General features: G+C 55.8%; 1 protein-coding gene across 4 annotated transcripts in view; it reads left to right on the top strand.

Moving 5' to 3' along the window:
• Window positions 1–14,121, top strand: part of RGS12 (regulator of G protein signaling 12) — a 116,921-nt gene that overhangs the window by 81,223 nt on the left and 21,577 nt on the right. For all 4 annotated transcript variants that reach the window (XM_049630213.1, XM_049630216.1, XM_049630217.1 and 1 more), the window contains one exon: window positions 13,465–13,634. In XM_049630213.1, coding sequence (XP_049486170.1) covers window positions 13,465–13,634 — 170 coding nt within the window. The remainder of the gene's footprint in view (window positions 1–13,464; window positions 13,635–14,121) is intronic.

Here is a 14,121-nt window from a genome sequence, read left to right on the forward strand (position 1 = left end):
GGACATTTGGGCTCTTTCCATACTTTGGCTATTGTCGATGGCGCTGCTATAAACGTGGGAGTGCATGTGTCCCTTTGAAACAGTACACCTGTATCCCTTGGATAAATGCCTAGTAGTGCAATTGCTGGGTCGTAGGGTAGTTCTGTTTTTAATTTTTTGAGGAACCTCCATACTGTTTTCCAGAGCAGCTGCACCAGTTTGCATTCCCACCAGCAGTGCAAAGGAGACACTCTTTCTCCGCATCCTCGACAACATCTGTTGTTGCCTGAGTTGTGAATGTTAGCCATTCTGACAGGTGTGAGGTGGTATCTCATTGTGGCTTTGATTTGTGGTTCCCTGATGATGGATGATGTTGAGCATCTTTTCATGTGTCTGTTGGCCATCTGGATGTCTTCTTTGGAGAAGTGTCTGTTCATGTCTTTGGCCCATTTCTTCACTGGGTTATTTGTTTTTTGGGTGTTGAGTTTCATAAGTTGTTTATAGATTTTGGATATTAACCCTTTGTCTGATATGTTGTTTGCAAATATCTTCTCCCATTCTGTCGGTTGCCTTGTTTGCTGATTGCTTCCTTCGCTGTGCAGAAGCTTTTTATCTTGATGAGGTCCCAACAGTTCATGTTTGCTTTTGTTTCCCTTGCCTCTGGAGACGTGTTGAGTAAGAAGTTGCTACAGCCAAGATCAAAGAGGCTTTTTCCTGCTTTCTCCTCGAGGGTTTTGATGGCTTCCTGTCTTACATTTAGGTCTTTCATCCATTTTGAGTTTATTTTTGTGTCTGGTGTAAGAAAGTGGTCCAGGTTCATTCTTCTGCATGTCGCTGTCCAGTTTTCCCAGCACCACTTGCTGAAGAGACTGTCTTGATTCCACTGGATGTTCTTTCCTGCTTTGTCAAAGATTAGTTGGCCATACGTGTGTGGGTCCATTTCTGGGTTCTCTCTTCTGTTCCATTAGTCTGTTTTTGTGCCAGTACCATGCTGTCTTGATGATGACAGCTTTGTAGTATAGCTTGAAGTCTGGGATTGTGATGCCTCCTGCTTTGGTTTTCTTTTTCGAGATTGCTTTGGCTATTCGGCGTCTTTTCTGGTTGCATACAAATTTTAGGATTGTTTGTTCTAGCTCCGTGAAGAATGCTGGTGTTACTTTGGTAAGGATTACATTGAATGTGTAGATTGCTTTGGGTAGGATCAACATTTTAACGATATTTGTTCTTCTAGTCCATGAATGTGGAATGTTTTTCCTTTTTGTGTGTGTGTGTGTCTTTTTCAGTTTCTTTCATAAGCTTTCTATACTTCTCAGTGTATAGATTTTTCACCTCTTTGGTTAGATTTATTCCTAGGTATTTTAGGTTTTGGTGCAATTGTAAATGGGATCGATTCCTTGATTTCTCTGCTGCTTCATTATTGGTGTATAGGAATGCAACCGATTTCTGTGCATTCATTTTATATCCTGAGACTTTGCTGAATTCATGAATCAGTTCTAGCAGTTTTTTGGTGGAATCTTTTGGGTTTTCCATATAGAGTATCATGTCATCTGAGAAGAGTGAAAGTTGGACCTCCTCCTGGCCGATTTGGATGCCTTTTATTTCTTTGTGTTGTCTGATTGCTGAGGCTAAGAATTCAAATACTATGTTGAATAACAGTGGCGAGAGTGGACATCCCTGTCTTGTTCCTGACCTTAGGGGGAAAGCTCTCAGTTATTCCCCATTGAGGATGATATTATTGTTGGGTCGTTCATATGTGGCTTTTGTGATCTCGAGGTATGCTCCTTTTATCCCTACTTTCTTGAGGATTTTTATCAAGAAAGGATGCTGTATTTTGTCAAATGCTTTTTCTGCATCTATTGAGAGGATCATATGGTTTTTATCCTTTCTTTTATTAATGTGATATATCACATTGATTGATTTGCAGATATCGAACCAGCCCTGCATCCCAGGAATAAATCCCATGTGGTCGTGGGGAATAGTTCTTTTACTGTATTATTGGATCTGGTTTGCCAGTATCTTGTTGAGAATTTTTGCATCTACAAAAATTCATCAGGGATATTGGTCTATAGTTCTTCTTTTTATTGGGGTCTTTGTCTGGTTTTGGAATCAAGGTAATGCCGGCTTCATAGAAAGAGTTTGGCAGTTTTCCTTCCATTCCTATTTTTTGGAAGAGCTTCAAGAAAATAGGTGTTAACTCTTCTTTAAATGTTTGGCAGAATTCCCCTGGAAAGCCATCCATCCCTCGACTCGTGTTTGTTGGGAGAATTTTGATTACTGATTCAGTTTCTTTACTGGATATGGGCCCGTTCAAATTTTCCATTTTCTCCTGTTTCAGTTTTGGTAGTTTATATGTTTCTAGGAATTTGTCCGTTTCTTCCAGATTGCCCATTTTATTGGCGTATACTTGCCCATAATATTCTCCTATTATTGTTCGTATTTCTGCGGTGGTGGTTGTGATCTCTCCTCTTTCATTCGTGATTGTATTTGATTGTTTTCTTTGGAAACCATAGAAGAGGCACGGCTATTACATTGTGTTTAGTTTCACGTCTGCCATGCCACCTTCGTCAAAGCGATGTGAAATCATAACTGCCCTGGAAACCCCCAGCTATGGCCGCACAGTTTATGCCTGACGTATGAAGTAGGACGTTTCCTTCGTCTCCGTATGGCCTTCCTTGCTCTCGCAGGAGCGGTCCCTAGGTGCTGCCTCTGATGAAGGACATTTCCTGCCTCAAGCCTCCTTCATGACTGTGTATCCTGGAGGCTTCTCCTTCCTTGAGGGCCAGCCCTCCAGCCCCAGGCCTTTTGGGGAAGGTACCCTCGCCTCATCTCTACCTGCACCGCCTTGGTGCAGGCTTGGGGCTCCTGGCGGTGCCTTTAGTATCTGGTGTGGGCGGCCCTACCCTGGCTGTGGGGACAGTTTAGCAGCATTTTGGGTCTTCCTCACGGAGCTCCAGATTGGGGGTCCCTGGGCTTCTGCGTCGGGCAGTGTGCTGTAGACAGGGACAGGATGTGGCCGGGAGGTGTGCAGTTTATGTGTGGCCGTTGGGGCGAGCGAGAGAGAAGGCTGCCTTCGCGCAGTGTACGTGTCTTACCCGTTGGAACGGAGGGAATTACTTTCACAGAGAATTAACGAGTGAGTGAGTGAGTGAGGCACAGGGTTTAGGTTGAAACCAGCGGAATAAATGCATTTGATTAGGACTAATCTTTGGGAAATGTCCCGTGTCCCTTTTTGGGGGGTCCTGGAGGCTCCCTGTGGTCAGATGCCACCTTCAGTCTGCCAGCCACGTGTGGTCGTCGCGGGTGGCCCTGAGACCGGAATCCTGAAAATTCAGTGTGACGGGTGACAAGAGGCACCCGTCTCCGCCTGTCGCCTCACACTTCCCACACTGACCCTTTTCGGTTACTGTTCTGCCCACTCGTGTGGCCTCGTGAGCTCTCCCGGCATTTCCCCCCATCTGCTTGGCATTTCACTCTCCAGAAGGACTTGTGTCATTTCAGACGTGGAAAGTGTGCCTGCTCTGCTCTGCCAGAAAGTGATAAATCCGACTTCGGGTACTGACTCCAGGATAGACTCAGAATTTAGATTTCGGCTCTGGGCCCACGTGTCTTCATGCCCCTGAAGTTCCATAAGAATCGCGGGGCTGTGCGATCTGGCTGTGGCGGCACCGGGGGCCTCGCCGTTGGAGGGCATGCCTGTGGTCTTGGCCCTGTCACCGGCCACCGTCAGGCGGGCCACGGGGCGTCTTCTGACCTCAGCAACTCTGTTTGTAAAATGGGCTGATTGAGTTAGAGCAGTGATTTCTAGACCTGTCTTGAGGAAGCGCTGTAGGTTCCAAAAACATTTTATTCTGATTATCAGTAGGGCTCAGTCGTTACCGGCAGGAGTTTTCCTGAAGGAGAGGAGCTGTGCCAGGCGGAGCAGAATGGGGCCTACCCGGGGTCTGCCCCACCTGCTGTCCTCTGTGCCCTCTCCCTTCCTCGGCCAAGCCAGACCACCCAAGAGGACTCTGTATGCGGTTTCTTTCAGAAAAACGGCCCTGCTGCTCTACATTTGTTGGCAACTGGGGGATGAAGTGAACACCCAGGTCCGCAGGGTGGCCGCTGTGGCGGGGATGATGTGACAGACTGGGGTGTGCGGCTGGTGGGGACGGAGCTAGGGTGGGAAGAGAGGGCGGGGGGCGGGCAGGCAGCCCCCCACCATGCTGCCACGTCTCCGTGCACAGGTCAGACAAGTTCCAGAATTCGCAATTCAAGCTGGTCTGTTGCGTTCTTGGAAGTGGGCTAACAGAACGTGGCTTATTTACCAGTATGTCAGCTCCACTGCGTTTTCAATGTTTGGATACACAACACAAAGTCCTTTATTTGTGCTTTGGCCCCAAACCCTGCAGATGCTAGTTTCTGCCCCAAGGAGAAAATCAAGAGGCCTCCGAGCCCATCCGGTCTACCCCATCCCGCCACCCAGAGACGGAAGGACTGTCCTGGGGCCCGAGGCTCCCCCCGGGTTTCCCCCTGCAGCTGAATGTCACGGTTATAAGTGACCTGCTGGCAGGCGTTCTCAAGGCCTGGTGGCTTGAAGATGGACAGGTTCACTTGGTGATCAAGCTCAGGCTTTAAAAGGCAGGCGACCCGATCGTAAAACACAGTGAGTCTTACGCCTGAGACTGTGCATTTGACTCGACGTATCGTTTATGTAAAAAAGGATTACAAACAAAGAGGGACCCTAGTAAGCAGGTTTGGTTTTTGCGCTGGTAGGAGTTAGTCGTTCTTGAACTGTCTTGTAGAGACAGTGCAGGTGTATTCTGGGCCCGAGCAAATGAGGAATATGTCCAGGACAATGGGAGCCCAGCCCCCGCTGCTGGGGAGAGGTTAGAACATAGTATATAAAATATGTAAAGTGTAGGAAAGGAGAGTGCGCTCGGGGTTGGGTCAGAGTTGGAGGTGCCCGTATGAAGTCACGGCTTTAATAGGTGCAGAGATAAAGGCAGAGACGCCTGTATATCAGTGTGGGCAGGTGTGGTCCGTTCCCTAGGTGTGTCCGCTGCAAAGTTCTAGAAGCAGTGAGCCTGCCAATGGAAGCGAGTACCCCTTGTGTGCAGATCTTGGTGCCTAAATACCACTCTTCGGTACAGGGAACCAGCTGTCCTTTTTTTTTTTTTTTTTTTTTTTTTTGATGTTTTTATTTATTTTTGAGACAGACAGAAAGCACAGACTGGGGAAGGGCAGAGAGAGGGAGACAGGAACTAAAGCGGACTCCTCACTGACGGCAGAGAAGCCGACGCGGGCTCAAGCCCATGAGCTGTGAGATCATGACTCGAGCTGAACTCGGACGCTTAGCCGACTGAGCCACCCAGGTGCCCCAGGAGCCAGCGATCCTTGAAGCGAAGCCTCAGTTGCTGGGCGGGAGCAGGGCAAGTACAGTGAGCCTGGCCCAAGGTTTTGTTTGTTTGATGTAAAGTATATTTATATTATTTATTTTGAGAGAGCGAGAGCAGGGGAGGGGCGGAGAGAGAGGGAGACAGAGAATCCCAGGCAGGTTCCACACTCAACACAAGGCCCAGCACAGGGCTAGAACCCACGAACCATGAGATCATGACCTGAGCCGATATCAAGAGTTGGATGCTTAACCGAATGAGCCACCCAGGCACCCCTGTTTGCTAGTTTGTTTTAGACTTAAAAATAAGGAAACGCTGAGGCGCCTGGGTGGTTAAGTGTCCGACCTCGGCTCAGGTCATGGTCTCACAGTTAGTGAGTTCGAACCCCACATCGGGCTCTGTGCCGACAGCTCGGAGCCTGGAGCCTGCTTCGGATTCTGTGTCTCCCTCTCTCTCTGCCCCTCCCCCACTCTGCTCTGTCTCTCTCTGTCTCTGTCTCTGTCTCTCTCTCTCTCAAAAATGGATAAACATTTTAAAAAAATTAAAAAAAAACAACAACAACACTGAGTTCCTGATGAGGACTTACCAGAAAGATACAGATACCGGCTTAAAGAGAGGCAGAGAATTAAGAGAGACAGAGAGAAGGGAAAGAAAAAAACCCAGATATTTGTGGATTATAAGTCATTGAATGAGCTAAAACTCCGTGGAACGCCTACTCGTAGAGATAAATGAATTTGTAAACGTGGGGAGGACAGCTCTTTGTTGCTGTGGAGTTGGCAGCTGGGGGTGGGGGAGGGGTGGTGGCCACAGGCTGGACTGGGAACAAGGTGCGTGCATCTCGTCCCAAGGGAGACCGCAGCCCTGCGGTGGGCAACCTGGTGCCCAAACCAAACGTGACCCGCGTTGCAATACACTGACATTACGTGCTTCCCGATGAGAAGTCCCGAGAAGGACATATGTCACTTCCTGAGGATTCCTGCCAAGTGATGGGGAGACCTCAGACGGCCCCAACTGAGGGACAGCCTACAAGATAAGTGGCCTCGGTGGAGATCTGGAAGCGCGGCGGCTGGGAGTTTTTAAAGAGACCTGACAGCTGTGTGGTTCTGCGCTCGATCCTGAGCTGGGGAGACAGCTGCACGGGACTCTGTTGGTGACATTGGAACAGAGGCCGTGTCGCACTTCCCGATGTTGATAGTTGCACTGTGGTTGTGACAGAGAATGTCCTGGTTCTTTGGAAATTCACACTGAAGTAGTTAGGGGTAAAGGGCTGTCTCCACCCGGATCTCCAACAGCTCGGAGGGTGCGTGTGTGTGCGTGCGTGTGTGTGCGTGTGTTCAGAGAAAGGATGGGCACAAGGAGGAGAGGCAGGATGATCTAGCAAACGGGCAGAGTGTACACAGATGTCCAGTGAATCTGGGTAAAGGATGTGCTCTTGTAACCCTTGTGCAAGTTTGAAGTTATAGGAAAATGAAACGTTTCCCCCCCCCCCAGGATGGCACGTAGAGCCCTAAGAAAGGGGCAGTTTCAGAGCCTGGCCCATCCCACTGCGGCTTCAGTGACACTGGCGTCTTGTGCTGGCCTGGTGCACACGGGGGCCTGGGGCCCGGAGACACGGGGGCCGGAGAGGAGCAGAGTCCAGCTGCTGTGGCGGTCCCCGTCCCCATGGGCTTCGGAAACGTGAGGGCACAAAGGACGTTGAGAGGGAGGCAGGAGCCGTGGGCAGGCTTCATCTCGGTGCCTTCCTGGAGATGTCGGGAGGGATTGGACATCCGTGTGGTGGGACCGTGTGTGCACCGGTGCGTCCGCAGGAGCGTCCGCGGGCCACAGCCCGGAGCCACGTCCCGCCCCCTGTGGGTCAGTCCCCGCTCTGCTCTGACCCAGAAGTGCGGCCCTTCTTTCCCCAGCCGGTACCAGGCAGTTTTTGCTGAACGCTTTCCCATTTTTAAAAGATCGGTCTGTTTACGGGATTTCCAAAACTTTCAAGATACATCGGGAAATACGAGCTCGAAAGCCTCGTGATTATTATAAAAATCTACAGGCACTTGTTCCCTTTACCACCGCCGGTTTAACAGAGCGCAGACCCGGAAGGAGAGCAGCCTGTCGCCTGTCGGAGGGCCCTGCCGTGGGCACGTGGCCCTCCCAGCACACAGCTTCTGTAGCCGGGCTCGGGCAGACTAAATAATTCACGTTCCGCGAGCAGCAGCGGGCCGAACATCCCGCTGTGAATTATGCATGCGTCTTCGGGCTGCTTTGTGCGAGGACGCTATTGGTTTCCTCTGCGTGGGCCTGGAGGGGGAGAGGCGCCCCTGTGGGCCCGCGGCCCGCGGCCTGGGGTCGCTGGGGAGTGTGCTGACCGGCCTCCTGGGGGAGCGTGAGCCGGGAACAATGTCCCTGTGTGTGGCCCGAGCCTTTGCCCGGGGCCCCGGGGGCCGAGCCGCCTGACCCTGGTATGGATTCGGAGGGGTGGTTTGCGGTGAATGGTTGGAAGTATTTGGTTAAGTGGCATCACAGTGGCTCTTATCGGCTCCACCCAGGTAAAGTCCCTCTGGTCTGCGCGCCTTGGCTTCTTGTCGGGGGCTGGCTGGCAGCCTTCAGGTATGTCTGCGGAGGGGGCTGGGTCGCCGGGGGCAGTGACCCCGCACAGGGACCCGGACTTGCGAGGGACGTACGTTAAGGCGTGTGAGATCGCGGTCTGGACGGGCGTGCGGCGAGGTGGCTCCCAGAACCTGGTGTGGCAGAATGGGCCACGAAGTTTTAGTACGAGGGCACTGTTGACCCCGTTTGTGACACGACTGCCCGGCCAGCTTGAAGGTGGCGGCTTTTCTAGCTTTTGGCCGGCCTGAAACGGACTTCAAAAGACCTTTCTCTCCAGGAAAGCGTTTCTTCGGCTCCACCTGGTCCACTGACAGAGGAAAACAGCAAAAACGAAAACAAAACAGACCCGGGAAACGCTGTCCAGCGTGACCCTCCAGCCCGGGGGGGGGGGGGGGGGGGGGGGGGCTCCGTGGACCCGCCTTCTCCTTTGGTTAGCGTGGAGAGAGCCTCCGGCAGGGAGTTCGGCGCTGGCTCTGCCCGCCTCCCGTCTGGCCCGGGGCTGGCAGGGCTTTCGCGCCAGCTCTCGAGATGGGTTCTTTCAGCACCGTGCCCTGTTTTCCGTGTGTCGAGAACGGTCCCGGGGCGATCTGAGGGCGGAGCAGAGGGCCAGGTGCCTGGCCCTGGCGGTGGGGACGCATGGATGGTGCGGGCACCTGCAGCCCGCGTGAGCAGCACCTAGCGTGGCCACGCTCCGGGGTGCCGGCACCGCCCCCCCCACCCCCCGGCCCCGGGCCTCGGCGCACTCCTCACAAGCTTCTGGGAGATCTTTCGGGTAGAGAACTCGGCCTTGACGTGCTCTGTGTGGCCCGCGGTTGTCCCCGCTTTGCAGAGCAAGCGTGTTCCTCGAGACCGGGCCGTCAGGAGAGAAACGGCACGTCCAGGCCTCCATCGGCGTGTGGCCTGCCCCGTGGGTGACCGGGAGCGTCCTTCAGGGTCGTGGTGTCCCGTGTCCCCTCCCCGAGCTCCACCGGTGCTGGGGCTGAGGCCCAGCGGGCATTTGCGCTGTTTCGATGAGGAACAGACAGAAGGGGCCTCAGCTTTCGGTCCCGCGGTGCGGGGAGCCTGGCGGCAGGATGATTCTCCCCAGCTCTTCGGGGTCCTGTGAGAGCCGGGGCCCGGGGCCTGCGTGCCTGCAGAAGTGGGTTTTCAGCCACCATGACTCTTCCCCTCATTTCCTGCACATGAGTCTTCCCGGCCTCCCTCTCAAGGGACGGTCCTTGCCGGCGACCCCAAGGTGTTCCGGGGCAGCGGCCCAGCCCCTCGTGGGGCGTGACACGCGGGCCGGCCAGGCGTCAGGATTTTCCTTCCTTTGATTTTCAAGTTTCTTTCTCCGCTAGACTTTTCCAGTGTCAGTCGTTGATCTGTGAGTCTTAAAAAAGTGAGGATTGGCCGGGTCTCCTAAAAATGAGCTTACTCAAAATACGGGTCATCTGTCACTCTGTTCGTTCAGCAGTGTCCTTCACTCGTTCACCCTCGCCCTCAGCCCGCAGCCCAGCCCAGGGCGCGGCGACAGGCGTCTCTCCTCCCTGCGGTCCGCGTGTCTGGGGAGCAAGGAAGGCGGGTGCTCCAAATCAGTGCTGTTTGCGTGCCTGGAGCCCAGACACCTTTTTTATTTGAGGAGCAGAAGCGCCAACACCCTTGATGGATGGGGTTCGGGTGCTCTGTCACTTTGCAGCTCGTCTGCCTCTTTGCCGCCCTGTCCTCACGACCCCGTTTACCTGCATCCTCCCAGGGACCGAGCTCAGGGCCAACGGACCTGTGAAGGAAAAAAGTGCCCTCTTGACCTTCCCTTATTTTTCACTGCCCCCTAGGGTGTATGGTTCACACTGTGTGGCCTTACCGCCTTTCCTGGCCCTCGCACATTTCCCCTAAGCCCAGACATACCAGCTGTGGGCCTGTGAGCCGAGCCTCTTCTGCCCCAGGGCCTTTGCACATCTGGTCCCTCACGGAAGGCTTTTCCAGCTCCCCTGAGGCCAGTTACCTCTGTCCACCCTTCCGTTCCCAGTTCAGCCCTTATTGCCTCAAGGAAAAAAGCTGGAGGAAGAGTGTTTTGGTGCTCGTACTTAACAGACTGGCTTTTTAAAATTTATCGTTTAGAGAGAGAGAGAGCATGAGTGCGGGAGAGGGGCGGAGGGAGAGAGAATCTTAAGCGGGCTCTACACTCACCACCACCCTGGGATCCTGACCTGAGCTGAAATCAAGAGTCGGACACTTCACCGCCTGGGCCACATAGGTGCCCCGTTAACAGACTGTCTTATGTTTTTTTTTTTTTTTAACTTTTAATGTTTATTTTTGAGAGACAGAGAGAGCATGAACAGGGGAGGGTCAGAGAGAGAGGGAGACACAGAATCCAAAACAGGCTCCAGGCTCCGAGCCGTCAGCACAGAGCCCGACGCGGGGCTCGAATTCACGGACCGCGAGATCATGACCTGAGTCCGAGGCCACCCAGGCGCCCCTAGACTGCTTCAAAAATTACTTCACTTTGTGAGAATCACCTCATTTATGAACGTAAAGTATAGCAGAAAGGCGCCTCAGACCCAACCAGTTAGATACAAGATGGCTTGTGGTTTAACGTCAGCTTTAGCCCCTTGTGGGTGAAACCAGACGCGTCTGCACGTGGTGGGGAGCATCTCAAGCCCCTACGCAGTGACTGTCCACACGGTCCTTCCGGTTTTCTTTGCTCTTTTGGCCTTTGTCGTGTTGATGTGCAGGTGCCCTCAAATATGAAGACGATCAGTCCTTCGTGTAATGGATCACGGCTATTTCCCCACACTTTGTCTTTTGACTTAGTTTATGGTGTTTGTTTCACGTTCATTCCTTACCGAGGCCCAGCCCACACGACATTATGTTAGTTGAAGGCGTACGACGTGGTGACTTCACGTGTGCGTGGGTCGTGGCACGGTCACCACGGTGTCGTCACCGCCTGCCGTTCCAGAGTCTTTTCTTGTGACGGAACCTTTAAGATCTGCTCTCTTCACCGCTTTCAGAGATACAACGTGGTGCTCTCAGCTGCGGTCGTTGTGCTGTGCACGACATCCCAGCACTGTTGTGTAACTGGGAGCTTGTACCTTGTGACCCCTCACCTCCCTTCACCGCCCGTCACCGTCGCCACAGACCGCGGTTTTTGCGCAGTCTGTGGATGCGTCTCGTCCCTCGCCACTCCGGGCTGTGTCTTCTTGTCCACAGTGTCTCCAGTTCGATCTTCTGACGCGTAAATCTTTGGTCCAGGTGAGATTGATTTCAGTGTGCCGGAAGGGATCCGACTTGATTATTTCTCAGGTGGTTTTCCAGTCGGCCCAGGACGAGCCGTGTGGCGCCAGCAGGGCGGGGGTGGTGGAGGGGCCGGCCCGCCACCCGGCCCTGCTTTGGTTTGTTTTTCCATGTGAACTTTTACACTCAGTTCATCTGGCTCGGTTTTTTGTTGTTTTTTGTTGTTGTTGTTGACAGAGTGTGAGCAGGGGCCAGGGGGGACAGGGGGAGAGAGAGAGAACCCCAAGCAGGATCCGTGGTCAGCACAGAGCCCAAGGCGGGGCTCGATCTCAACAACAGTGAGACCATGACCTGAGCCAAAGTCAAGAGTCAGATGCTCAACCGACTGAGCCCCCCAGGCGCCCCTCAGCTTGTCCTATTCTAATAAACGTCTACATGGGACATGTATTGGGGTGATATGTTAATCTAGGGAGAGTTACCACGTGTGGGTCTTGCCCTCATCGCTGTGGTTACTTGACCCAAATCAAACACAGCCAGCGAGTCTGTGTGGCCTGTATCGCGTGAGTGTAAAACGGCCAGTTTTCTGCGTGTGTGGGGGGGGGTGGGGGTGGGGAGGGGGCGGTTCTGTGCGCGGGGACTGGTTACCAGGGTGACGGTGGAGCTGCCGGGACCCCTCGCGGCCGGCCGTGCCGTGCTAAGAGTGTAGCAGGTGGTGCACACGGGCCCTGGGGTGAGCTTCACGTCTCGCACGCGAGCTCCGGGCCTGCCTCAGGTCCGGGAGAGCGGTGCGTGCACTGCACCACGAGGCTCACACGTCCCATGTGCGGCTCTACGGAGCCACGGAGAAGTATTCCCAGCTGTCTTTCTTCCGACCTTGTCCCATCTCATCTCATTGACGTGTTTTCTATAGCAGTTTAAGTTATTACTCTTTGACTTTATGTTTTTCTTTTCTTTTCCCATCCGAGTGCTTCTTCAACTTTGAATGTCCTGCCCCAGTGGCCCCGAGCCACCAAGCGGGTCCGATTTGACCGACCCCGGGGGGTTGCCTTCTTGGCCCTCCGCCCTCTGGGCCTCCTCGAGGCCGTCTGGGCTGCGGTTGTGTTGTGGCGCCCGCGGGCGCGGCCTGTGCCCACTGCTCCCCGTGCGGCCGCCGGTGGGCATCAGAACCCAGGGCGGCTCCCCGCTGCCCCGCCGGCTCTCACTCTCCCCGTGTCCGGCCCCTCGGCAGCAAGGAGGTACATTTGCACTGCTGGGCTTAGAGCCGGAGCCGACCGGCCAGTCCCCTGGGCTCCTCCCGCCGCCAGCCCGGGGGCCGACTGCGCGCAGCAGCACGGGGAGGGGCACGGGGCGCAGCGCACGAACCCTGTTGCATCAGTCAGGGTGCTCCTCTAGACTTCGTGCCCTCCTTTCCCGCGTCATCTGGGGTCCACAGGCTGCGGCCCGGCCTCCGGTCTCCTTGGTGTTGGGACCGGGGGTGGGGGGAGCAGCCCGGCGTGGGACCGTGGGGCGAGCCGTCCGCACAAAAGGGAGCACGTCCGGGGCACAGTGTGCGTCTGGCCCTGCTCCCGGCCGGCCGGCACCCGCCCCCTCGGGTTTTGCCGACCAGGACTGCCGGGTCAGGGGGAGGCCCAGCCCGCTGCTGATGTGAGGTGGGAGACGGTGACCTGGGGCTCCCCAAACACTCCCCTGCCCTTTGTGAAGGGAGCGGGCTATTCGGGGATTCGCGTAAAGCGTGAGGGAACCCAGGCTGTTCGGGGCTATTTTGTAGACGCTCGGGAACTGTGGTGTTTTCTGCGCCGGGCCGGCTTCTCACCGGCTGTCCCGACAACACGCGTGGTCACGGAGTCGTGGTACGTTTGGAGGGTAGGCCGCACATTCTACAGGGAGACCGTGTGCAGGACGGGACACATGCGTGTGCTTGCCCACGGCACGCATCCCCCCCACCCCGGCACAGAACCCCTTGCGCTCTGCTCGCCCACGGTGACCCGGCACCTCCCGAGCTCACGGACGGGGTCGCCCGGGAGCCCTGTTGTGTCTGCGGCGTGGGCTTGGCGCGCCCGTTCCGTGTGTGTGTGCGTGTGGCCGCATGAGGGCCGGGTTCGTCTCGCCCTGTGCCCTGTGCCCTGTGCCCTGTGCCCAGGCCAACGCTGGGCACGCTGTAGGCGCTCGGTGCGTTTTGTTGGCTGAGTGTGTGTTTTAGAGCAGACGCCCGGGGAGAGCCCCTGGCGGCCGCCCGGAAGGCCGGGCCAGGCGCTGCCGGGCGGCGTGGAGGACGCATGTGCAGGTGGGGTCTGTGCTGGTCCCGCAGAGCTGGCCGGCGCTGACCTGAAGGACCGCGCGAGCGACCACAGCCTCAGCAGCAATGCCAGCCTCCCCAGCGTCCAGAGCTGCAGGCGCCTGCGCGAGAGGAGGGCCGCCAGCTGGGCCGTGTCGTTCGAGCGCCTTCTGCAGGACCCTCTTGGCGTCCGCTACTTCTCTGTGAGTAGGGGGTGGTCACGGGGCCCGGGGGCCGTTTGCTCCCTCCGCCGGGGGCTCCTCAAGAAGGACCTGGGGCGCACACCCCAAGGTCGGCAGCGGTGGAGTCGCCGAGCGGCCTCCCGCGGGGGCCTCCCCCCGGCCCCCTGCTCGTCGCACGGGAGACCGGGGCTAGAGGGGGCCTCTGCCCAGCTCGGCCCTGGCTCTGCGTGGAGGGTCTCCCCGCAGCGGCGAGCACAGAGCCTCCTGTCAATGCTTAGCGGAGCTCCACGTGGCGAGCGCGGCTGCTGGGAAGGGTGTCCTGCCTTTGAGGGAACGGCGGCGAACACCAGCACGGTCCCTAAAGTGCGGGCAGCTTTCAGTCTGTGGTCCGCGGCCCTCGGGGAGGCTGGGGAGAGACGCTTCTGCCCCCGGTGTCTGTGGAAGGCAAACCAAAGCGAAGAGCGGGAGCGAGGCGACAGCTCGGGAGGAGGGCGGATGCCGGCGACGG

Source organism: Panthera uncia, chromosome B1, assembly GCF_023721935.1.
Source record: "Panthera uncia isolate 11264 chromosome B1, Puncia_PCG_1.0, whole genome shotgun sequence".
NCBI lineage: Eukaryota > Metazoa > Chordata > Mammalia > Carnivora > Felidae > Panthera > Panthera uncia.